Below are 25,690 nucleotides of genomic sequence, written 5' to 3'. Positions count from 1 at the left end.
AGGAAAGACTTCCATTGATTTGGTTCAAAGGGCAGTTCAAGACACACAGTGAGTCACATTCCCTGCCCAGCTCCCTGCAACCCTCCCACCACTGCTGGATCACCTAGGCTGGCTTCACCTGGGTCTGGGTTTAAAATTACAAATCATCTGTGACTGTTCACTTTCCTCTCAAGTTGGTGTGTAATGCTTAATTTTGATTGTAAGAATGCCATTGGTGGGAGATGGATGGTCAGTACCCAGTAGTGTCAGGGCCAAATTTTCAAGATCTCAGCTGAATGTCCTCAAAGCTTCTGAGCAGATGAGAAAGGATGGCCACCTCCTAATGCTTAAAGGCTGCATGGGCAGGTAGGCTAAAACTGCTATGACTGTAAATCCTTTGCTTTACAAGTCTAATTATCAGTGTTCTCTACTAGTAATCCTGTGATGTTTTAGGACTAGCTTTCGAATGAAGAAATATTTAATGTTATTGATCACTATCCATGTGCTGTGTTTCTAGGACTGTTTATTTATTGGTGTTTCTCTTAAAAAAAAAACAGCAGCCATTTGTCATTGTGGAAACAGTGTCAGTGGAAATCAGCAGGACTTAGCTTGATGTGGGCATTTTTGTTGCATGCCTCCCCAGAAATGCTTGAGTTAATATTTTTGCAATTGGAAAAAAAAGCAGTAAAAGCTTTTGAAGCCAGATGTCTCTTTAAAAAACCGCTGATGGGGAATCTTTTCTCATGTAGAGATTTCAATTAAGGTGATCAAATAAAATCAGTCATATTTAAAGTTTCTGACTTTTTTTGTTTATCTCAGTCAAATAAAGCTGTGTATTCTAGTGAAGAAACCAGAGGTCAAAGGCCAAAGGCCAAAGACAGATTCTGGTGATTGTCTTGTATTAGGGAAGCCATTTTAGCAGTGACTTCAGCCTTGGCAGGTGGTGATGCTGTTCAAGTCATGTTCAGAGGATGGAAGAGCTCCAAAATCTAAGTCAGTTTTGGACTGCAGATAATGTGCTTGCAATTTGTAGAAGGCACTTTTTATTAGTTTTCTGATCTGTACCAAATCCTGATTGCCAACTATCTTTGTTAAATGTCAATAATAAATAACTGCTAGTCTAAAACATTCACCTGTCAACAAAGCGATGTATGTTTTGGAGAGCGTCAGCAACCAAGAATTAAAGTGACTTTGGTTGATTTCCCCCCACTTATTTCCCCTGGTAGACTCCATCCTTGTGTGGTAGTTAACTCTTGTTTGTTTGTTTCATACTGAATGAAAACCTACATAATCTAAACACATTTGGGCTAAGCCTTCAACCTGGCTACTTGCCCACTGTCATCATTGCCAGTAAATTTTAAATATAGTTGACTTAATTTTCACTTCAGTCGTTTCTCCTGCCCACCTCTCTGACCTTTCTTCCTTTAGTGCCCAATTCAAGTGTCACATCCTCTGAACCCTCGCTTTCCTATTCTCAGTCACTCCTCCATGAATGAAATCCTCCCTTACTTGCATATTCCTCTACTGCTCACCATACTTTATAGTCACATGTTTATGTGGCATTCTCACCTGTTCCAATGTGAACCCCATCAGGGCAGGGTCTGTGCCTCATCCATCTTTGTATGCCAGCACCTGGCTCCATGTCTGCCATTACAGAAGGCTTGTCTAAATACTTGTTGATTGAAAGGATGCCATGTTCTGGGCACCCTGCTGGGATAAAAGATGGAGCAGGAGTCAGTCCCTTTCCTCAAGGAGCATACAACATAGTGGGCCAGAGAAGACCTGGCCATAAATACAATATAAGATTGTGTGTGACAGGTGGCATTATCAGTGAAATATTTGAGATGGGACTCAAAAGGATGTTGGGAGGACCTTCCAAACAAGATCTGCGAGAGAGCATGAGGTATCTAAGTTGTCTGGTGAATTTCATGTTGTCCAGGTGACATTAAGTAGGTGTCAGGAAATGGTGGGAGGGTAGGTTGGAAACCTTCAGATGGCTCATAAGTTTGGGATTTTCTTCTTCAAATGATAGAGAACTACTAAAAGTCTTTGGTGCACCAAGAATGGTGTGGGAGGGTGGACTGTCATTGCTTTGAGGTTTAAATATGGCTGTGTTGCTGAGAAGAATGTGGACAGGAATCTTGACTAATTATATGTCTCATTCTTTTAGCTACTGAATGTAGAGTAGTAGAAAGACATTACCACAGCATTACCACAGCAGTGCTTTGGAAGGATAGTTTTGCCAGGGTACAAAGAATGAGATCTGGATGAGGGGAAGGAGGTCAGGGAGGCCGGTTGGGAGGCCAGGAGTTTTGAAGGCCTAAAGAAATGCCTCAGAAGTCAAAGGAAAGGAATAAAGTGATTTGCAGACAGGTCACTGTGAGAACTCCATCAGCAGTTAACTAGTCAGGAGGGATCTGTTTTGGTCAGGGGGAGGGGGCAAGAGGCAAGATGATGAATTACATTTCAGATGTATTAAGCCTTGGAAATATCCTCCTGGATGTGCTTCCAGCAGATCATTAGAGATATGTGAAAAGAACATGGGGATGAGAGGAAGAGACATTAGAGGCAGAGAAATTTAGAAGCTCTTCACGTGAAGGGATGGGTGGCAAAAGCCACATGATTCAGTAAGTCCATGGAGGTGAGTAGGGTCTTAGAGAATTCCATGACTAAATCTTAGGAAAAGGTTTCATTTAGGGGGCAGGAGAAAAACAGCCAGCAAAATTCCCCAGTCCTAGGGATATAAGAGAACAGGAAATAGGGGGCTAAGGGAGCCAAGCTGGGTGTGGTTTCTAGAGAGGTTATTGATGCTGAGAGTTCAAGAACAATGAGGATGGAGGAAACACCTACGTATTACATAACTGGAAGATCAGCGGCAAATTTCAAAAGGGCACCTCCAGTTGAAAGACAGGAAGAAAACCAAAAGTCTAGCAGGGAATTGCAAACCCAAATGCTTATAAGGACCAGAGAGGTGACAGAAGTGAGCAAGGAGACTGTGATGATCTGGTGATCGATCACATGCCCCACCCAAAGATAGCAGCCATGCCCAGACCATTGTTGCCACATGGAAAGAATGACCCAGGACAGCCAGGTACCTGACCTTTACAGGGAAGACTGAAATTCTTATTTTTTTTAAAAGATTTTATTTATTTATTTATTTATTTATTTATTTATTTATTTGACAGAGAGAGAGAGACAGTTGGAGAGAGAGGGAACACAGACAGGGGGAGTGTGAGAGGAAGCAGCAGGCTCCCAGTGGAGGAGCCTGATGTGGGGCTCGATCCCATAACACCAGGATCACACCCTGAGCTGAAGGCAGACGCTTAATGACTGAGCCACCCAGGCGCCCCTGAAATTCTTATTTTTAAGTGAAATTTTTCAATTTTAAAGATATGTCAGTCAAATGAAACACATCTATACATTGTATCTGGTAACTGAGTCACCGTTACTAACAACCTCTGCAGGGTTTGAAGACTTTGATGGGAGGAGAGGAATCTTCTAAGCTATAACCAGTCTGCTGGGTGTTTTAGAGACTGGAGTGCTAGCAGGTAACAGAGAGAAGATGGAAGATTCTGGAAAGAGAGGTCCAAGGGAGGAGGTAGAAGTCATGAGATCCATAGGAAAAAGAGAGACCTTTTCCTTTCAAATGAAAGGGATGAAGAGAATAAGAGAGAAGGGTTAAATATTGAGAATGAGACTTGAGGAAAATTAGGGAAGATTAAGGACTTTGAACTTAATGTCATCAGTGGACTCTAAGAAGTAGATGTTGAGTTTGCCTGCTGAGGAAGAGGGAGGTGAGGACTTCACTTGGGCCATAGAAGGATGGGGAATGTAGCAGTAGTCCCCAGGGTTAGTGTACAACAAGTGACAAATCAAACAAATAAAGATGTGGTTGAGGTTGGTAGCATGCATCCATAGTGATTTTACGTTTAATCAGCACTTTTTAAGGGGCTTCTGTATTCTGGGCACCTGGGGATTTCCAGTCAAGTTAAGGAGATAGATGAAGAAGTAAATAATTATCACAAGGCTGTAAATGTCACAGAGGCATGCAAATAGGGTGCTTTTGGGACAAGAAGAGAAACATCCTGGAAGGCTTTCTGAGGAGAGAGGATTTAAGTCTATATTTGAAAAATACGTTGTGATAGAGAATAAACTGTTGGTTACCAGAGGGAAAGTGGGTGTGGGAATGGGGGAAATAGGTGATGGGGACTAAGGAGTGCACTTGTGGTGAGCACTGGGTGATGTATGGAAGTGTTGAATCACTATGTTGGACACCTGAAACTACCATAACACTGTATGTTAACTACACAGGAATTAAAATTAAAACTTAATAAAGGGGCGCCTGGGTGGCACAGCGGTTAAGCGTCTGCCTTCGGCTCAGGGCATGATCCTGGCGTTATGGGATCGAGCCCCACATCAGGCTCCTCCGCTATGAGCCTGCTTCTTCCTCTCCCACTCCCCCAGCTTGTGGTCCCTCTCTCGCTGGCTGTCTCTATCTCTGTCGAATAAATAAATAAAATCTTAAAAAAAAAAAAACTTAATAAAGAAAAAGAAAAAGAAGTTGTAGTCACTGTGAAGGCAGTGGTGGAAATCAGAAGAGACAACACATACAAAACATTAGAGGTAACATCAGGCATGGTGCATTCTGAGAATTTCAGCTAATTCCATGTGTCTGAAACGGAGAGCCCTTGGCAGAGCTGGAAAGGATGAAATTGAAGAGTAAACACAGAGAAATATGAATGGTCATGGAATTTAGACTTGCCCTATAGACAAGGAAAACCCACAGAAAGATTTCAAGCATGACAGTGACATCATCAGTTTGTTAGAACACACTGACTAGAATCGAGAAGATCAAGAAGGAGGCCAATTTTGATGTGCAATTACATACTCAACCACAGAGGATATATCTCGACTGATTTAAGTTAATGATGGCAATCTTAATCTCTTTATCCACTTATTGATCTAGAATTGGGACATGCAGTCCACTTTAGGTTAACAGGGTCTAAAAGGATGTCCATAAGTAGCCTCTTGGAAAGTAGGCTTTGATACGTAGGACTTGAGAGGAAGCTTCTGTTGTCCCTGTTCTTTCTCTCTTTCTGGATGTTGTTCTGTGAAGACTATAATGTTTGGAGCTGTAGCAATTATTTTGAGATTGTGAAGCAGTGAGTCTAAGGATGAAAGCAACAAGTTGAAGATGGCAGAACACAAGATAGACCCTGGGCTCTTGGTGCTGGAGGAGGTCATCAAGAGGATTTGACCACTGGTTGACCCACAAACTGGACCCAAGCAATCAGAGGTTCTTCACCTTCTTCCCTGTCCTTGGAGTATACCTTTCTGCCCACCAATTTCTATAGCCAGAGCCATTTCCAGGGCACAACTTGAGGAAGTAATGTGTTGTAGAGACCATCTGAACTGTGTATGTGAACCCCATTTAGGCCTCTCTATATAAACCTTTAAGATTCTGGTGAGTGGACATAGAGATCTCCTCGTCTTGTGGCTGCCCAAGATGAACCTCATATGTAAGTCCCCCTGCTTATTAGAACTGCCACCTACCAATCTGGAGTGGTCCTCCTCTTTCTTTGATGTCTCCTTGCCCCCATGCATAGGGGCCAGTTTCAGATTTCACCTAGAGAACTCTCAAAGTTGCAAACCAACTATGGTGACACTGTTTTGTTTCCAAAACCACTCTGGGATAACCTGCCTGGAACTTAAGTCAGTAATTGGTGCACCCACAGTTTAAGTCATGATTAGTTGGATATTTTGTTAATTGCCACATTGCCTTATATGTGGACATCACAGTAGAAAGTTTAAGAAGCAAGAGATCCCAAACTGCTAGAGGTAGTCACTCATGTATAGTTCTACTTCTGTGCTCAAAAGATACAATGCATACTGTCGGTTAATCTTCTACATCTCTCACCAGTCTTTACCCTTCCCTTCCACATGTCACACCCAAATTAGACAACGCTACCTTATTCATCCATCCGTGTTCTCATCATTGTAGCTTTACTTGCTGTCTCCTAAAGATAATTCATTTCTTTCATTTAAAGCCCCAGTGTCACATGATGTAATGAGCACTGGGTGTTACTTTTTTTCTTTAAAGATTTTATTTATTTATTTGACAGAGAGAGAGACAGCCAGCGAGAGAGGGAACACAAGCAGGGGGAGTGGGAGTGGGAGAGGAAGAAGTAGGCTCCCAGCAGAGCAGGGAGCCCGATGCAGCGCCGGATCCCAGGACCCTGGGATCATGCCCTGAGCTGAAGGCAAACGTTTAACGACTGAGCCACCCAGGCACCCCGAGCACTGGGTGTTATATACAACTGATGAATCACTGAACTCTACCTCTGAAACTAATAATACACTATATGTTAATTAGTTAAATTTAAATTAAAAAAAATAAAGTCCCAGTGTCGGGGCACCTGGGTGGCACAGTTGGTTAAACATCCAACTCTTGCTTTCAGCTCAGATCATATCTCAGGGTCATGGGATCCATCCCTGCCTAGGGCTCCATGCTCAGGGCAGAGTCTGCTTGAGATTCTCTTTCTCTTTCCCTCTGCCCTGCGCGCGCGCTCTCTCTCTAGAATAAATAAGTAAATTAAAAAAAAAAAAAAAAGAAGTCCTGGAGGAGATAATGCTAAGTGAAATAAGTCAAGCAGAGAAAGACAATTATCATATGGTTTCTCTCATCTATGGAACATAAGAACTAGGAAGATCGGTAGGAGAAGAAAGGGATAAAGAAGGGGGGGGTAATCAGAAGGGGGAATAAAGCATGAGAGACTATGGACTCTGAGAAACAAACTGAGGGCTTCAGAGGGGAGGGGGGTGGGGGAATGGATTAGGCTGGTGATGGGTAGTAAGGAGGGCATGTATTGCATGGTGCACTGGGTGTTATACGCAACTAACGAATCATCGTACTTTACATCAAAAACCAGGGATGTACTGTATGGTGACTAACATCATATAATAAAAAAATATTATTATATTAAAAAAAAAAGTCCTAGTGTCTTGGGACACCTGGATGGCTCAGTGGGTAGAACATGTGACTCTTGATCCAGGGTCATGAGTTTGAGCCCCATGTTGAGTGTGGAGAATACTTAAATAAATTAATTAATTAAAAAAAAATAAAGTCCCAGTGTCTTGCTATTATATTAAACTATAGTTAATTATGACACCAGGGGGGGCACCTGGGTGGCTCAGTCATTAAGCGTCTGCCTTCGGCTCAGGTCATGATCCTAGGGTCCTGGGATCGAGCCCCGCATTGGACTCCCTGCTCCGTGGGAAGCCTGCTTCTCCCTCTGCCTCTCCCCCTGCTTGTGTTCCTCTCTCTGTGTGTCTTTCTCTGTAAAATAAATAAAATCTTAAAAAAAAAATTATGACACCAGGGGTCTTGTTTTCTTTATCTATATGCCCTGGGCACAAAGGCTGGCAAATAGTAGAGGCTCAAAAAAATGTGTTTTAAATGGAACTCTGAGATAGGAGGTTTAAAAAACATTTAAGAGAATATTGGACCTATTTTATATGTTTCCCCAGATTTGCCTTACTGACCTTCAAGCTACTCACTGATAGAGAGCCCTGATGATGTTTACCTCCCCTGCTGTGAGGAACATCTCCGGCGTGGCCTCCATCGCACCCACACAGTAAGAGCTGCCCTGGAACCATGAGTGTCAAGCCAGCTCAACCTGACTCATGGAGCCTCTGACTCCACCTACCACTTCCAGACTCAGAGCCTCACTCAGGCTGTGGCTTCCCCAGTGGCTGCCTACAGAGGTCTTGGGTTACACTGCCCAGGAGTGCAAGGGATTTATCATCCTGTGAGGTCTACTTTGACCAAAGAAAGACAGGAGGTGACGAGGAGCTAGTACATTAACTCTTCTCCCTTCCTCCTTGAAGGACCGTGCTGGGCACCATGATTCCATATGGCGTGAACAAGCAACTCACTGTGTTTCTCATGAAGCCATCACCAGTCCCCTAATGCACCACTTTGTATTTACTATTTCTCCATCCCTGATTGACTTGCTTTCTACTCACTGTTGCTGCTCTGGGATTTTATCTCCTTCTTTCTAGTCATATTAGCATATACCCTTGCCTCAACCATTGTTTTTAGGCTAAGAGAAAGATTCTGTTACTCAGTGTCAGTTTTCTTATTGCATCTTTAAAATATATTGTATATTTGTGGATGCCACCTCAGTTTATATTCTTTCAAACATAGGCAGCCAGGGATGCCAAACAGCACAGGGTTTTTAAAAACTCTTTTTAAGTAAACCATTATCTATGAGAGGCATTTCTTAAAAATCAGTCTGCCCATTTTTTAAACATACCTTTTAAAAAAAAACATCTTATTTATTTATTTGAGAGAGGCAGCATGAGCAGGGGAAGGGGCAGAGGCAGAGGAAGAAGCAGGCTCCCCACTGAGCAAAGAGCCCAATGTGGGGCTCTATCCCAGGACCCTGGGATCATGACCTGAGCCGAAGGCAGAACTAAACTGACTGAGCCACCTAGCACCCTGATTTTTTAAACATTCTTAAAGGAGGGGAAACAAGGTCTGAAGGGCATCAAATTAATGCCTATGATAAGCAAATATTTCATTGTCCTTGATTTTAAACACTGAGTTGTCAGTTTGAGCTTGATAATGACTCCTTTAAAGTGGCATTATTTCTCAAGACATCAAGCTTGTGTTGACAAGTTTCTCGAATGAGAGTTGGAAGAATAATTGAAAAATACGCAATTAACTTTTGCTTAATGTTTGGTTATCTTAATGTCATCTTGTATCAATAAAAGCTACAGCAAGTGATCAGAGTATCTGAGTTATTTTGTTTTGATAAATGTGGAATACTAGATTATTTTTTAGTCATTATTCTGTTTATCACAGACGTTTTTTTGATGCAGTTAAATTTGTTTCATACTGAATACATGGAGGAATTATGTATAATTAATGGATATGTCCTCAGGGGAAAAATGAGGCTTCCATCTCAGTTGCAGCATAATCATCTTGAATTTATGGATGACTCTTAACTGTAGGGGTCTGGAATCATTAGCCAAAGTAAATGAAAAACATAATTTACAATAAAGATATTAACCTACATAATTTTATCTGAGATAACAAAGTCTGAAAATTTTAGCATATTGCTAAGCTACCCAGAACAGAAATACATATACAAAGAAAAAAAGAATAAATATTGGGTCTGCTCTGGGAAGAACCAACAGAGGAATTATACAAGTCAAAAGAGACATATCAAGAAAAATAATGGAATACAATAAATCTGGCAAATATTACATTCTTGATAATTTGAATTTCAAATTATCCAAGCACACATTCTTAAGAATAGAAAAGTCTTCAGAACTCCCACAATTGAGATTGGAAAATAATAGCATTAATACTAAAATATGTACATATTAAACACAGTCAACTCTCAACCATCCACTAATGGATGAGGGTACAGAGGACCTAAAATCAATCAGCAAATGTTTGTTAAGTGCTAACTGTGGTGATTTTGTCTAGAGACCACTGCCTAGATACTTGTAACTATGTTCCCTGATCAAACTGGAAATTGCTAGCATCAACTAGGACCTGCTTTATAATCAAGCTTGCCTAATCGTCAGGCGCTCTGGAGGAGAAAAGATAATAACAGATAGGGAAGGAATGGTAAGAGAGGTAGGATGGTCCAAGGAGGAGAATTTTGTGACCCAAATGTTGCCACCAGCACAAGAAGAATAAGGAAAAGCCTTTGGAATTACTTCGAAGCAATCACTGGTATTCTTAAAAGACCAGTTTCAGACACTCCATCTTCTTGCCTTGATTGAATAATTAGAACTGGGATTAACCTTCAACAACTAGGAAACTGGACAAAATATAGGAAACAACTGTTTTCAGACTTTGGACAACAGGTAGCATGGGACTGTGATCGCTCAAAGAGGGTAGCTCTAAGATGGCCATGGCTTTCTACCTGGAGGCACCTGCCTGGCCACAGAATAGGAAGGTAGATTCCACGTAAAACACAATAGTTTTATTAGGTTGAGGTAACAAAGATCAGAATTTAGGAAGGCTGAAGCTGCTGGAAGTTTGTAGGGCAGAGCTGCAGAGAAGAGGAACTACCTAGAAAAAGAGTTCCAGAAGTCTGTATGGGTATATTTGGAATCTTTGCTGAGTACAGTGAAATTCCACAGTTTAGGTAGAGAGAGGCTGGGGAGCTGTGAACTGAACAGTTCCTGAGCTTACACAGGGCTGGAATTGCTCAAGTTCTCACTAGAGAGGAGTGTCCTCATTGATCACTGGGAGTGTTCTGCAGAAACACTTGAAAAGCCATGCTTTAGTAATGTTACTAAACTACTCCTAGAATAAAGGCGACTTTATGTCCATCCTAAAAAGGCTTAAAAACAAGCCCTCAAAGGACCAAGTACCTTTACTGCCTACCATAACAAAACACAATTTTTAAAGGAAGACAACAAAACCCAAGACACTCAACAATGTAAAACTCACGATGTCCAGCACCCAATAAAAATTTACTAAATGTGCCAAGAAGCAGGAACATGTAACCTATAACTAGAAGAAAAATCACCCAAAAAGGACCCAGAAATGATAAAGATGGATAGAATTAGCAGATAAGAATGTTAAAGCAGCTCTTATAATGATGTTTGACTATTTAAGTGAAAACATGAACAAAGTGGGGCACCTGGGCGGCTCAGTCGGTTAAGCATCTGCCTTCAGCTCAGGTCATGATTCTGGGGTCCTGGGATAGACCCCCATGTCAGGCTCCCTGCTCAGCGGGGAGTCTGCTTCTCTCTCTCTCTCACCCTCTGTGTGCTCTCTCTCTGTCTCTCAAATAAATAAATAAATAAATAAATAAATAAATAAATAAATCTTAAAAAGAAAAGAAAAGAAAAGAAAAGAAAACATGAACAAAATGAGAGAGAAATGGAAGACATTTTCAAAAAGTGCGGTTTCAACAGAGTGGTGGAGAAAGACACCAGACCGAAAAAAGGGAAGGAATGGGGAGCACGACATGGGGCAGAGACGATTTTTTCCAGAGGGATGGCTGCAAAGACAGAAAGGGGCAGCAAGGCCTAGCAAAGGTTTGGATTGCTGTTGTTTTTCCCTAGGAAAAAAATGAGAACCTAAAAATGTAAGCTAAAGACAATTGTTAGAAAGAAGGAATTATGTGAGGCTGATGGTGCTAGGCAGCTTTAGGAAAGAAAACTTTTATCTCTAAAGAGAAGAGGAATGATTTTTCCCTGAGATAATGGAAAGAAGCTGAATGTAAAATGGAGACAGAAAGTTCAAGGGAATTAAACAAGGCCTGAGTAATTAATGGAGTTTCAGTAAACAGGAGGCAAAATCATTTACTAAGAGGCCATGGATTGGGAAATCCAATGAGTAAAAAAATGAGAAGGAGCCTGAATCAGAGAAAATGTAAGCAATGAATAAAAGAACCACAGAGGGGTAGCCCCAAACAGCCCCATTTCCCCAAACACTGTGAATTGAGTGGATGCCAGAATTAGTAAGAAGGAAATAACAAAATGCAAAGGAGGGGGGTTTGAGTTCAAATGTGAAAAGGAAAATGATTTCCCTGTTTATTTTAGTATACTAAATCCCAGTGAAAACTTCCTGGGAGAATGTCGAGGGGGGTTAGAATGGTGAAGAAACTGTGCCCCGGGAAAGAAGAAGAAAATGAGAGGTGGAAAAAAACTGGACGAGTTGGACAAGAGTAGAATGGCTGTAATCTTCAGGCTGCGAAATTTTATTGTTGAAAGTATATTTGTAAGCTTGGGTAATGAAACTAGGCGTAAGTGACATTGGGTTGCAATGCAAACTACAAAGCTGTGTTGCGTGTTGAGGTTAAAGCGTCAGGCCGGGAGTCAGAAGACATGATGTTGTGTCTGGCCTCTGACAGTGACCATCTTTATGGGCTAGTTATCTCATCTCTGAGTCTGTTTCTACATCTGTAAAGTAGGCAAAAGGCCAGTTATGCCTACTCTGGATGAATTTGCACAAATCAAATGAGATTATACACAAAAACACTTTGTTCTCTCTTTAGTGCTATAAAACACAAGACATGTGTAGACCTTTTTTGGGTTACCCACCCAGCTCCCAGTGATTCATCTTTCTCTGGGAGTCACTTTCCCATCCCCCAGTTGGATTAACTACATCACTCCACCCACCTACCCACAATGGATTGGACCAGGTTTGAACAACTGATCCTAGATGGGCCAATCAGATTCTCCTGGGAATTTAGAATTGGGACCAAGTCTATCCAGTTTGAACTGATTATTCGAACAGAAATGTAAACTGTGGAGCAATGGGTTGGTCATCTGCTGCCTGCTGAGGGCGGGGAGATGTGGAGAAAGTCAGTCTAGAGAGAGAATGATGCTGATAGGCAAGGGGGAACTGAGATTAGAGTAAGAGAGAGAGAGGATTAATACTTTGGATGATTGCACAGTTCTGGGTTCTTTCTCTTGCCCTGACTACTTTATGGGTCTGTAAAACACTCCTGTGTCCTAGAAATAAAGTCTTCCTTTTTTTTTTTCTCATAATATGGCTCCTGTGTTTTTCTGTACCTTTCAACTAAAGAATCTTAACTAAAGCAATATAGTGGGTTCAATAGTGTCCATCCACCCCACCCAAAATTCATGTCTACCCAGAACTTCAGAACTTGACCTTATTTGAAAATTGGATCTTTGCAGATGTAGTTAAGATGAGGTTATACTGGATTCAAATGGGTTTTAACCCAGTGACTGGTGTTCTTAGAAGAATAGAAGGGGATGCAAGAGATACACACAGAGAAGGCCATACGAAGATGAAGGAGTTACGCTGATACAGCAAAGGGATGCTTGAGGCCATCAGAAGTTTGAAGAGCCAAGAAAGAGGGATGCCTGAGTGGCTCAGTCGGTTGAGCATCTGCCTTCAGCTCAGGTCATGATCCCAGGGTCCAGGGATCGAGTCCTGCATTGGGCTCCTTGCTCAGTGGGGAGCCTGCTTCTCCTTCTGCCTGCCGCTCCCCCTGCTTGTGCTCCCTGTCTCTCTCTCTCACTCTCTCTTTCTCTCTGACAAATACATAAAGTCCTAAAAAAAAAAAAAAAAAAAGGAGGCAAGGAAGAATTCTTCCTTAGATCCTTCAGAGGGAGCATGGCTCTGATGACATCTTGATTTTGGGCTTCTGGCTTCCCGAACAGTGAGAGAATGAATTTATGTTGTTTTAAGCCATCCAGTTTGTCCTACTTTATCACAGCAGCCCTAGAAAATAAACACAAGGAGCATTATAGGACAGTTTACCTCAAAATTGCTGTTTTCAAACTTTGTTGTCGTGGAAAGGGCTAGACTCTATACCGGGGAGAAACCCCTGAAGCTCTCAAGTGTCTTCTAGGCCCACAGCCCTTTTCTGAGAAATAGGTCCCTTGTGGTTTGTTCTGCATAAAGTTGTTATATTTCTTACCATGTGAAACCACGGCTACTAATCCAGCCACACATCCTTAGAACCAAAGTTTCCTGGCAATGAGCTAGTCAGAAGGAGGCAAGAAGAGTTTGGTGTCAAACTGCCTGATAGGGCTCACTCTGTGTTAGATGGTGACAAATCTACTCAACAGGAAATACAGATACTAACTAAACAAAGAGTAGGCAATATCCCAATCCATGTTGAGCTTTTGTTTCATTTCTCCATGAGCCTATAGATATCCCTGTCTGGGAAGCTCTGTGGCCAAGAATGGCTGCCACTTGGGGCGCCTGCGTGGCTGCCTTCAGCTCAGGTCATGATCCCAGTGTCCTGGGATCGAGCCCCACATCAGGCTCTCTGTTAAGCGGGAAGTCTGCTTCTTCCTCTCCCACTCCTTCTGCTTGTGTTCCCTCTCTTGCTGCCTCTCTCTCTGTCAAATAAATAAATAAAATCTTAAAAAAAAAAGAATGGCTGTCACAAAGCAGAGGACATCCCATGGTGGCCCATGAATCCCAGCAACAAACCCCCATTATCAGGGATCATCTGGGCACACATCCTGTTTCAACTTGTTTTAGTCTGCTCAGGATACCATAATAAAATACTGTAGGCTGGATGGCTTAAACAACAAAAATTTATTTCTAACACTTCTGGAGGCTGGGGAACCTAAGGTCAAGGTGCTGGCCAACTCAATTCTTAATGAGATCTCTCTTTCTGTCTTGCAGATGGCTGCCTGCTTGCTGTGTCCTCTTATGGTCTTTCCTCAGTGGGTGCACAGAGAGAGAGAGATCTCTGTCTCTTCCTCTTCTTATAAAGCCATCAATCGTTTGAGATTAGCTGCAACCTTATGACCTTATTTAATCTTATTAACTCCTAAAAGCCCTATCTCCAAATATAATCACATTGGGGTTTAGGCTTCAACCCTTTTCCCTAACATCTTGTTAGACTCTTTTCAGCAAACAGCTGGCTCATTCATGATTCTAATGCAGGGGTTACATTAGACAATCTTAGATAATTTCTGTCACCTCACCAAGATACAAAATGCTTTTAATTACATGAATGAGGACACACACATATACATATACACACATGAATATATATTTATAGTATTTATATTTATAACTTCCTATTGCCAGATGTTTTACTAAGAGTTTTTTATATATAAACATATATTAATTCATTTCATCCTTACAACAATCCCATGAGGCAGGTAGTGTTATTGTGCTCATTTAACAGTCTAGAAAATCAAGGCACAGAAAGGTTAAATAACTCGTCCAAGCTGGTATGTGCTAATGCTGGGACTCAACCCACGCAATCTGGCTTCAGAGTTCATGAATTAATAAGCCACGGTCCCAGTTACGAGAGACTGCTAGTGTAGTTGTTGGAGCAAAGGAGAAGCAAGAGATATAGATAGGAAGATTGAAATCAGAAAATTATGGGCAACATACTCTTGGGAATGAATCGTCTCTTAGCCTACTAGTCTCTATGGATTTTGATGGCCATGTAGTAACTGACAATCCCAGAGGTAAACACAACTTGCCTTGGAATAAGACTGTATCACCGTATGGCTCCATGTGTTTACTTTATCTGTCTCTGGACATTGGGCAAGCCATCCAGTATTTGTGGAAAGAGATGCAAAATCTTTCTCATCACATGCTGTATGTGCGGAGCAAAGAGCTAGTCGCTCTAAAGTTTTGTCCCCAGGGCAGAAAAGGAAGAAGATTGTGTTCCTTCCCATTGCTCTTACTAATCAAGTGCTCCTGTGTGCTCCAACAAGAAGTTCTTCTTAGTTGGATGAATGGATGTGTAGAGAGGCAAGAGGCCAGGACTTATGGGCTCAAGAATGTGTAAGATTTATTGGAGCTGCTGGTTAGAACACTGCTGTTTTCGTGAACTGGACCAAAATGCTCTCACACCAAGCTTTCACCAATAAAATAAATAGCCTCAGGTGTCTATCGACCTAAGAGGACCTGCCTGTAGTTGATATAATTGCCAAACCACTCACTGGGAACTTGACAGATGAGTCCTTTAGCTTTCAATTCAGGATGAGAATTTGTACCAAAAAAATAAGACTAATCCTTTCTAAAGAGAAATATAAATTCCTATTTTCTTAATCTTTCATTCATTCACTCAACAAATATTTGAGTGCCTATACTATGTGATAAGCACTATTCTTGGAGATTGAAATGGATCGATGAGCAAAACAAAAATTCGTGCCCTTATGGGATTTATATTCTAGTGTGGAGAGATAGGTAATTAGCAATAGACCTAATGAATAAGTAAGTTATATAGTGTATGCTAGGAGACTATCAGTGTTTTAGAAAAAGAACAAAGAGCAGAATAAGAGGGATTGAAACTGTTGGGGGCTGGTTGCAATTTTAAATAGAATAGTCAGGGTAGGCCTTATTGAGAAGGTAACATTTGAGCAAAGACTTGAAGGAGTTGAAAGGATTGGCCAAGTGGACATCTGGGGAAAGAGTGCATCAGACAAAGGAGTGTGCTTGGTATTTTTGAAGAGTATCAGGAAGCCAGGGTGGCTGGAGCTGTGGGGTGGAGTAGGGAGGGAATTGTGGAAGATGGGAGAAGGAACAAGGACCTGTAGACCACTGTAGAGACTTCTACTTTTACACCGTCGGATTTTTATTCTGAATGACATGGGACTCTGTTAGAGAGTTTTTTTTTTTAAGATTTTATTTATTCATTTGACAAAGAGAGAGACAGCCAGTGAGAGAGGGAACACAAGCAGGAGGAGTGGGAGAGAAAGAAGCAGGCTCCCAGCGGAAGAGCCTGACATGGGGCTCGATCCCAGAACTCCAGGATCACGCCCTGAGCCAAAGGCAGACGCTTAACGACTGAGCCACCCAGGCGCCCCCCTATTAGAGGGTTTTCTTTTTTAAAGATTTTATTTATTTATTCAACAGAGATAGAGACAGCCAGCGAGAGAGGGAACACAAGCAGGGGGAGTGGGAGAGGAAGAAGCAGGCTCATAGCAGAGGAACATGATGTGGGGCTCGATCCCATAACGCCGGGATCACGCCCTGAGCCGAAGGCAGACGCTTAACCGCTGTGCCACCCAGGTGCCCCCTATTAGAGGGTTTTGAGCAAAGGAGTGACATGTTCGCTCTTATGTTATAACCAGATCATTTTGACTACTCTGTTGCGAGCTGATCATATGAGAGCAAGAGTGGGAAGGAGGAAACCCTATAGAACACAATTTCATTTGTCAAGAAGAGATAATGCTGGCTGTAATAGTGGGAGTGGTGGGAAGTAGTCAGATTTGGGGTAGCATTTGCGGGTAGAACCAATTAGAGTTGCTGTGGATCAGATATGGTGTGTACGAAAGTAAAAAAAAACAAAACAAAAAAAACCCCAGATGAGTTAGATACCTATGATCATCAAGATGGAGAAGGCTGCAAGTTATTGGATATACAAATCTGGAGGTCGGGGGAAAAGTCTGGGCTGGAGTTATAAATGTGGGAGTTGTTGGCATCCAGACGGTATTTAAAGCCAAAGGCTGAATGAGATCACTAAGGAAGTGAGTGTGGGATAGAGAAGAGGTCTGGGGACTGAGCCTTTGAGCATGCCAACAATAATGAGTTGAGAGAAAAAGAGGACTCAGCAAAGGACATCAAGATGGAGTAATCAGGAAAGGGGGGAATGCAGACGTGATGTTCTTGACCGGGTGAGAAGGGACGCGGTCTGGTATGCAAGTGGAGGGGTTGGCTCTGGACGGGAGCACAGGGAGTTCTTCTGTACTAACCACACATTTTGGCTAACTGAAGACACCTACACAATCTGGTGCTGTCTTTACATGGTAAAGATCATTCTTGGTTAAGGAATTCTTTGATGGTCTTCCCAAAGCTGTTCCCCATTGACCACTTGGTGAACAATAAGTTTCACTAACAGTCAGTGCTTCACAGGTGCTGTCATACAGATCTCAAAGTTGAACACAACATATTTTGTGTCTTTCTGATGAGACGGCACAGCTCAGAGGAGTTAGAGTGATAGCCCAAGGTCCCCATGACCCAGCCAGGACTGTAACCAAGTTCTCGGTGTTCATTTGCAAAGGGCTGCCATAATTAAGTACCACAAACTGAACGGCTTGCCAACAGAAATGTATTGTCTTCCAGTTCTGGAAGCTAGAAGAGAGAAATCAAGATGTTGGCAATGTGGGTTCCTCCTAAGGCTGGGAGAGAGAATCTGTTCCATGCTTCTCTTCCGGCCATCTGGTGATTTGTCAGTAGTCTGGGGCATTCTGACCTCATAGATGCATCACCTTAATCTTTACCTTTATGTTCACATGGTCTTCTCCTTGTGTGCTTATCTCTTTGTGTCTGAATTTGCCCTTTTTATAGACACCAGTCGTCTTGCATTAGAGGCTCACCCTACTCCAGTATTACGTCATCTTAACTAATTATATCTGTAAAGACCATATTTCCAAATAAGGTTCACATTCTGAGATACTGGCAGTTAGGGCTTCAGCGTGTGAATTTGGGGTGGGGTATGGGGGAGACACATTTCTACCTATGACAGTCTTCCAATGTCACATTCCATGCCAGCCTTAATGGTATAGATTAGGCAACTGCAGATAGGTAGGATTGGAATCAGTGGGATTGAAAAGGTCTTCTTCCTTGTGCGTCTCTCTGATGCCAGTCCTGTCATTTGAACCTGATGTCTCCGGTGTGACTCTAATGTGACTGTTTGGACCTGTTTTAGAAAGCAGAACCTTGAAGAAGAAGACCCACTGCCTGGGAAGGTAAAGAGTGAAGGGATTTGCAGGGATAGGTGTTCCTTTAAGGCAGTAGCCATGCTGTTGAATACATGTCTGCCTTTGATTAAAACAACAGCTTCCTCAGGCATGACTCCCAAGCTTCTGATTCTGCAACCCTGGAACCAGGAACCTCTACATTTTAGCTTTAAGATGACTCTGATGCTGCACCTTGACAGATTTCCCTGAAGAGCCAGGGGTTCATGGTGTGAGAGTATTGAGGTTGGAGCCAGACCAGGCCTTGCCATCGAGAAAGTGGGCAGCACTACAGAACCCCCCCATCTCAGAGCTACAAGGGCCAGAAGAGACCATCAAGATCAGCTCTTCCAGTAGAAAACAGAACCCAGAGGTGGTGAAGCCAGAGCATTTTGGGTGCTCTTAAGAGCAGAGAGAGAAGCAAAAACAGGACTTAAATATAATAAGAGGATTACAATGGATAAAATGAAAAGAGAGCAGAGAAATGTGAGGAGCTGCCCTTAAGCCAGTGTCTAGACTAGATAATGTCTCCTTTCTCTTTCTCAGGTCACCGAAGTTGTCATGCTGCAGAGGAGGCCACTTTCCTGCTTCTGAGGTTGGTTTGGGTTCCTGAAACAGGTGCTTACCCACGAGACAAAGCACAGGTCTGTTTTTGTAATGGTTATTTGTTGAGGTCCACTGCTTCTCATGGGCTGTGTTGTCCTCAGCATACAAAGATAAAATAAGAACCCAAGAAAAACACTCTGAGTGTGTGATCGTGTGATGCAAGCCACGGATGGTCTGCAGCTAACTATGTTTAGACTCTGTTAGATAGACTTCCTGAGAACATTCTGAGTAGAATGATGGGTGTCTGCATAATTTTTTTACTCTTCTTTCACCGTCTTGGCCTCACTTAGTGTTTGCAAGAACCCTGGAATACATATTGTCCTCCCTGGACAGATATTTTGAAGATGAAAATATGACATGCCCCTTTTTCTGCTTAAAATCCTTCAGTGATTCTTCACTGTTTACGCATTGCCTCCTTCCTTGGGGAAATATGTTCCAAGTCAATAACCTAAGAGAAAAAAGGGCAATTTGTACAAGGATGTACGTAACAGCTTTATTCATAATATTCAAAACTGAGAACAAAACAAAACGCAATAATAAAGGGCAGGGCTAAGCGAATCCCGCCCTCTCAATACACTGGAATACTCTGTACCTACTTTAAATGATAAGAATCTGGTCTACCCTGAAGCACGAGTTATGTCTCCGTGTCTGTGTCTAAAAGGGGCAAATGTGAAACCAGCTTAAGAAACAGGATACCGAACACCCTGATTTCAACGTAAAAATACGCATGCACAGACTGACAAAGACTGGGCAGTAAATAAAAAGTAATGAAATGTTTGACACTGTATGTGAATCAGATCCACTGTGACATGGGGGTTTGCCGCCTGGGTGGCTCGGTGGTTAAGCGGCTGCCTTTGGCTCAGGTCATAATTCCGGGGGTCCTGCGATGGAGCCCCCCCGCATCCGGCTCCCTGCTCAGTGGGGAGTCTGCTTTTCCCACTCCCCCTGCTTGTGTTCCTTCTCTCACTGTCTCTCTCGCTGTCAAATAATGAATAATTTCAGTGGGGGAAAATAATGCCTTTGGAATTTTCTTCTGAGGACCCCCACATAGGATTTTATACTGTGAAGAGAAAAACAAGACGTGGAACTCAAAACCTGAAGACTTCAATACAAGAGGGCGGGCTAAGGACACGGCAACAGTTTTATTTTTTTATTTTATTTTTAATAATTTTTATTTTGTTATATTAGTCACCATACAGTGCATCCCCAGTTTTTGATGCAACGTTCCATGACTCATTACTTGCATATAACACCCAGTGCACCATGCAATATGTGCCCTCCTTAATACCCATCACCGGCCTATCCCATTCCCCCACCCCCCTCTCCTCTGAATGGCGACAGTTTTATGTTGGGATTGTTCGAGAACATTCCAGTCGGAGCGGGGGCAGGGCGCGGCCGCCCAGGGCGGCTTCACTGCGGTTGCTCAGCGATGCACATGCACCTGGGCTTGGGGTTCCATCAGTGCCTGCTGCTACCACAGCAGCTCCAGGCCGGTGGCAAGTCCCAGAGCAGGGAAAGTACTGCCCTATTAACTGAGAGAAAAACTGGTCAGACTTGATCAAGCAGAACATTAGTGTGTGATGTCAAACTGACCTTCTGTACAGTTTCAAAGAAGCTCCAGGAACAGTGCACCAAGCTCTCTTCTCTTTATTGGTCTTTGCTGCCCCCAAAAGCATAAAAGCATGGCACCAAGGGCTCCCCGTTGATGCACGCAAAGGATGGCAGTACCCCCAAATTCTGTATCTATTCAAATGTGTTCATTAGGTCTCTGGCTAGCTTGCTTTCAAGGTTCTTACCCCACGCTAAGTCTTACCGTATTTGCCTATTGTACCTTTCAGTAAACAATGTTAGCATCACCTGAGTCCTCTTTAGGTTTGTCATTCACTGTGTACAGAGGGGGAGTGAGGGGTTGGTCAGAAAAGATGTTGCTCTTCTGGATTGCCCTTGTAGATCTGGGTCACTCAATCTGGGCTTATCCTGGCTTGATCAGGCCCCGAGAAAAACTGGTCTTGCATCCCAAACTCACGTGAGTCTAATTTGTATCAGAAAATCAATTTAATCATTGACAATGAGAAATATAGCAGCCAAGTGGGGCAATATTTATGTTGGACAGTTTGAAAGTTCTCTTCCCACAAATGAAACCAAACAAAAAGTAGAAGTCTGTTGCTGTGTAAGCATCAGCTACTGGTAGAAGGAAGGGTTCTGAGACAGTTTTATTTACAAACTGATCTACCTAGAATTCCCTGACTTCCTTTCAATGTGTACTCCCTCTAAAGGCCCAGTGCACACCTCACCTGTTCTTTGAAACTTCTTCTACCTCTGGGTTCTTGGGAAAAATTAATCACTTACCCGGTCAGGCTACCATAACTTTCATACCTCTACTATAGCGCCAATCACCTTGTATTCTAGCAATTCTTGATGTGTCTAGCTCCCCTCCTGTTTCCATCACCGGGACAGGGCCTCTCTCATCCACCTTGTTGCTCAGTGCCTAGGACATAACAAGTGCTTAGTTCATGGTTGCTAAATAAATGAGTTATTTCTCCATCTACCCTAATGGCCTTTCTAAATTAGTTTTTATTAAATAGAGGTAGGTAGATATTAAGAGAGAAAGAGAGAGACAGAGAGACAGAGAGATTCCTACTCCCCAACCGTGAGAGACCTGTCCAAACATTATACCGTGGAGAACCCATAAAAGCTAGTCTTAGGCAATACTCAGCGCATTACGTTTTCACCCAGACTGATCTCCTTATCTGATCTTTCTATTACTATTCCCTGGCCTCACCGTAGGCCCTGGTTTACGTATGCCTTAATCTGCCTCTTTATTTTAGTGAATGGTTTGACCCCTTTCACAGGCATTTGATTTGGATTCTCCTAACTCCCCTTTACCCACCTCAAGCCCCAGAAATGCCGAATCAGAATCTGAATTCTAACATGACCCACAAGTGAGTTGTATGCACACCAACGTTGGAGAAGCTCTGCTTTAAATCTTCAGGATGCCTGCTGCTCCTGGCTGCGTGGTTTTCCTTTCTGTCTTGTCCCGTCATTCTTCAGACATCAACATCCATTGTGTTAGTTATCTACGGTTGCATATAAGATCACCTCAACTTATCTGCTTAAAACAATACTTATTATCTTACAGTTTCTGTGCATCAGGAATCTGGGCAAGACTTTTCTTTTTTTTTTTTTTTTTAGGAGAGAGAGAGAGAGCAGGGGATGGGGGAGCAGAGGCAGGCGGAGAGAGAATCTCAAGCAGGCTTCATGCCCAGCGTGGAGCCCAACACAGTGCTCAATCTCACAGCCCTGAGATCGTGACCCGTGTGGAAATCTAGAGTGAGATGCTTAACCGGCTGAGCCACCCAGGCGCCCTTGGGCAAAACTTATCTGGATTCTCTGCTCAGGGACTCTCACAGGGTGCAATGAGGTGTCAGCTGGACTTCCGTCATCTAAGGCTTGGCTGGGGAGGAGTCACTCCAAGCTCACTCATGTGGTTGTTGGTGGGACTCATGTCTTCATGGACTGTCGGATAGAGGCCTTCCTGAGTTCCTTGCCTGGTTGGTCTCTCCACTGGGCGTCTCACAACATGGCAGCTGGCTTCGTATAGAACAAACAGATCAAAAAGCGAGAGGGCAAGTGAGATGGAAGCCAGAGTCTTTTTGCAACCTAATCTCAGAAGTCATAACCCATTATTTTCTGCCTTATTTTATTTGTTAAAAGTAAGTCAGTAAAGGGGCTCCTGGGTGGCTCAGTCAGTTAAGCATCTGCCTTCATCTCAGGTCATGATCTCAGGGTCCTGGGATTGAGCCTGGTGTCAGGCTCTCCCTGCTTGGTGGGGAGTCTGCTTCTACCTCTTCCTGTACCCCTCAGCCCTTCTGGTGCTCTCTCTCTTGCTCTGTACACTCTCTCTCTCTCAAACAAATAAATAAAATCTTAAAAAAAAAAAAAGTCAGTAGGTCCAGTCTGTGGTCAAAAGGAGCGAATTAGACAAAGGTGTGAGTAACGGGAGTGGGGATCTTCAGGGGTTGTCTCAGAGGCTGCTTACTACATCCATGTTCATTTTCATCTAATAACTTGGCTGACTAGTTTCTACTTCAGTTACACATCTGGGTGGTCATATATGGGACCTCAACACCACTTGGAATTTTATAATCTCCAGACTCTCACCCTCTGTGCTTCCTGACTTGACTACAATTTTTCATTCCCTCTACTTGTCCCACATCTTCACTCCTCTTCCACCATCCTTGACAGCAAACATGACTTCCTATCCCTTTCAGCCTTTCTCGTCCTAGTGTGTTAATACTCTTCCAGTCTTACTCAAAGCTCCATACAGGGGGCTTCCTATGAGCAGCTAGTTGTGTATGGCTTTACTAAAAACACAGAAACACCCGCACTCACCTATTTGATTTGTGGGATTGTCCCACTTTCCCTTCCTCCACTTTAGGCAAATCTAGTATTCTCTGCTTTTTCTTCCATTCCCAGATTGATGAGCATGCCTGAAGGAAATCATAAAATCATGCTGGTTTGTTTCACTTATGAATGGATGCTATCTAACTTCATCTGGGTAACACCTCTCTTCACAAATGCATCTCTACAGAATTTACTCAACATCATTTCTGGAACTTTCTCATTCTCCTCAAGTCCCCACACCTACCTTCACTATCCTTGGTCTATCCTTAGCCTTCCTCCGGTGGAAGGCTGTTCCCATTTGGTTGACTCCACTTTAGAATGCTCTCATCTCTTCACTCATTACTTTTTGTTCTGGTCTTAGAGGAATAGGTGCTGGTCTTCCTTTCTGGGTTCAAACTCTTCACATGTCCTTACAATCCATTCTGTCCCACTTCTTGACTTCACTCCATCAGTTCCTCCCTGTCTCTCTGTATTTCCTTCTTCCCTTCAACTTACAAATATGTCCACAGTAAAAGCAACCTTGACTCAGTTACTGCCTCAAGCTATGACTTCATTACTTTATTTCTACCACTAAATTTATTTGTAGTTTAATTATAATATTCAAATATAAAGGAAAGTAAAGGGGTGCTTGGCTGGCTCAGTCAGTAAAGCATGTGACTCTTGATCTCGGGGTTGTAAGTTCAAGCCCCATGTTGGGTGTAGGGATTACTTAAAAATAAAATCTTCAAAAAAAAAAAAAAAAGCAAAAGAAAAGTAGAATACCATAGTAGCTACCAATATACTTGCTCCCAGATTGAACAACTGGCCATTTCCTCTTCATCTTTCTTTTCATGAAGCATTTTAAATTCAGTTATAGACATTATGACATTTCACTCCTAAATACTTTAAAATGCATCTCTTAGAAACAATATCATTATCATAATTAACAAAACTAATAATAATGCCTTCATATTATGTAACAGACCATATTCATATTTTCTCAATGGTTTCAAAAAATATGTTTCACAGTTGTTGTTTTTTTTTCCCAAGCCAGGATTCAAATAAAAACCACGTGTTCCTCAGGTTGCTGTGTGGTTTAATTTTCTTTTGATGTCAACGGTGCTCCCCTTCCTCTTTTTTATGTCATTGAATTGTGAATTGGGCCCACTGTTCTTAGCATTGTCCCACCTTCTGGATTGGTTTGATTGTTTCTTTTTCTTTTTTGGTGTCATTTAACATGTTCATCTACCCCTATATTTCCTGTAAACTGGAGATGAAATATAAAGGCTGATTTCAATTCAAGTTAAACATTTTTGTGAGGAATATTTGTAACTGGTTTTATGTACTTTATATCGCATATCATTTTAGGCACATTACTTCTGATTGTCCACTTTTATTGATGCTAACATTTATTACTGGGTTAAGGAGGCAACAGCCAGATCTCCCCACTGTGAAACTACATTTTTTTTTTCACTTGCAATCAGCAAATAATCCATGGAGTGATATTTTAGTACCATTTTTGGTACCTCTCCAGATTGTAAATATCCTTTATTCTGTAAGAATATCAGTCATGGTTCATTAGACGAAACAGAAGCCAATCTAGATTTTTTTTTTATCAGAGAGGGGTTTAATTCAACTAATAAGGAGCTTCCAAATTCATTGGGAGAGCTTGGAAAGAAGGCGAGGCTAAGCCTCCAGGGGTTGAAATAGACTAAATTTAGTACCTGTGTCCCAAGGCTCATGAAGCCACCGTTGCCATGCTGTCGCTGTATCTCCACATTCTCAAATCTGGGACCTAGAATTTAGCAGAAAAACTCATTGTCTCCATATCCGTGCTGGCCGGAAGCAACAGTCAAAGGAACAGGAAGTTTGCCTGCACCTAATTTCTACCTTCCAGATCTAATGTAAGTGCATTTCATTTTTGGAACCTGCTTCATAACCCGAAAACTAGATATAAAACAGTCTGCATTTTTTTTAAACTTTCCAACCAGCCTCTGCACACCAGAAGCATTAGAATAGTTGTTGATCAAGATAATCCATGACATCTACCACAGTAGGGCAAGGGCAGTAAAAGAGAATATACCTGAGACTTCTAAGGGTCTGTGGCAGGAATAAGAATCCTTCCCCCAGGTTTCCCGCTCTGCAGGCACATTGCAGAATGGAGAAGGTAAAACCCCACAGTTACTACTTCTCCATACACTTTTCATCTCTGAAGATTTTGTTGATATCTCTCATCTACCCTTGCCTCATTTTCCATTCCGTTGTACTTAATGATTATAATTTTTAAATTCTCATTTTTTATTAGAGTTTTGGGAGGAAAAGAAATAGCAACCTTTTCAGACCTACTAAATGATTCTCACACTGTTCCACAGACACGTCTGAGTGATAGGATATTCTCCCATGTCCTTGTGTGGAGAATTTGTGAGATATACCAGCACACCAGAGTGCAGGTATTAATAATTTTAAAAATTCCCCTAAGTAATTCTAATAATCCCTACCAATACCACCATTTTTGTATTACTTACTCATTTCTGTATACCACAATACTCTAGAACTTAAT

At 42.3% G+C, this 25,690-nt stretch overlaps 1 protein-coding gene across 1 annotated transcript in view; it reads left to right on the top strand.

The window, feature by feature from the left end:
* The window catches only part of YEATS4 (YEATS domain containing 4), a 59,069-nt gene extending 40,188 nt beyond the window's left edge, over positions 1 to 18,881 (top strand). The window contains exon 7 of the mRNA XM_044384620.3: positions 18,688 to 18,881. Within this exon, the coding sequence (XP_044240555.1) occupies positions 18,688 to 18,866 (179 nt within the window). The 3' untranslated portion in view covers positions 18,867 to 18,881. The remainder of the gene's footprint in view (positions 1 to 18,687) is intronic.
* The last annotated feature ends 6,809 nt before the right edge of the window (positions 18,882 to 25,690 follow it).

This window comes from Ursus arctos, unplaced genomic scaffold (genome assembly GCF_023065955.2).
Source record: "Ursus arctos isolate Adak ecotype North America unplaced genomic scaffold, UrsArc2.0 scaffold_21, whole genome shotgun sequence".
NCBI lineage: Eukaryota > Metazoa > Chordata > Mammalia > Carnivora > Ursidae > Ursus > Ursus arctos.
Note: the sequence above shows the minus strand (reverse complement) of the source record. Positions and strands in the feature narration are given on the sequence as shown.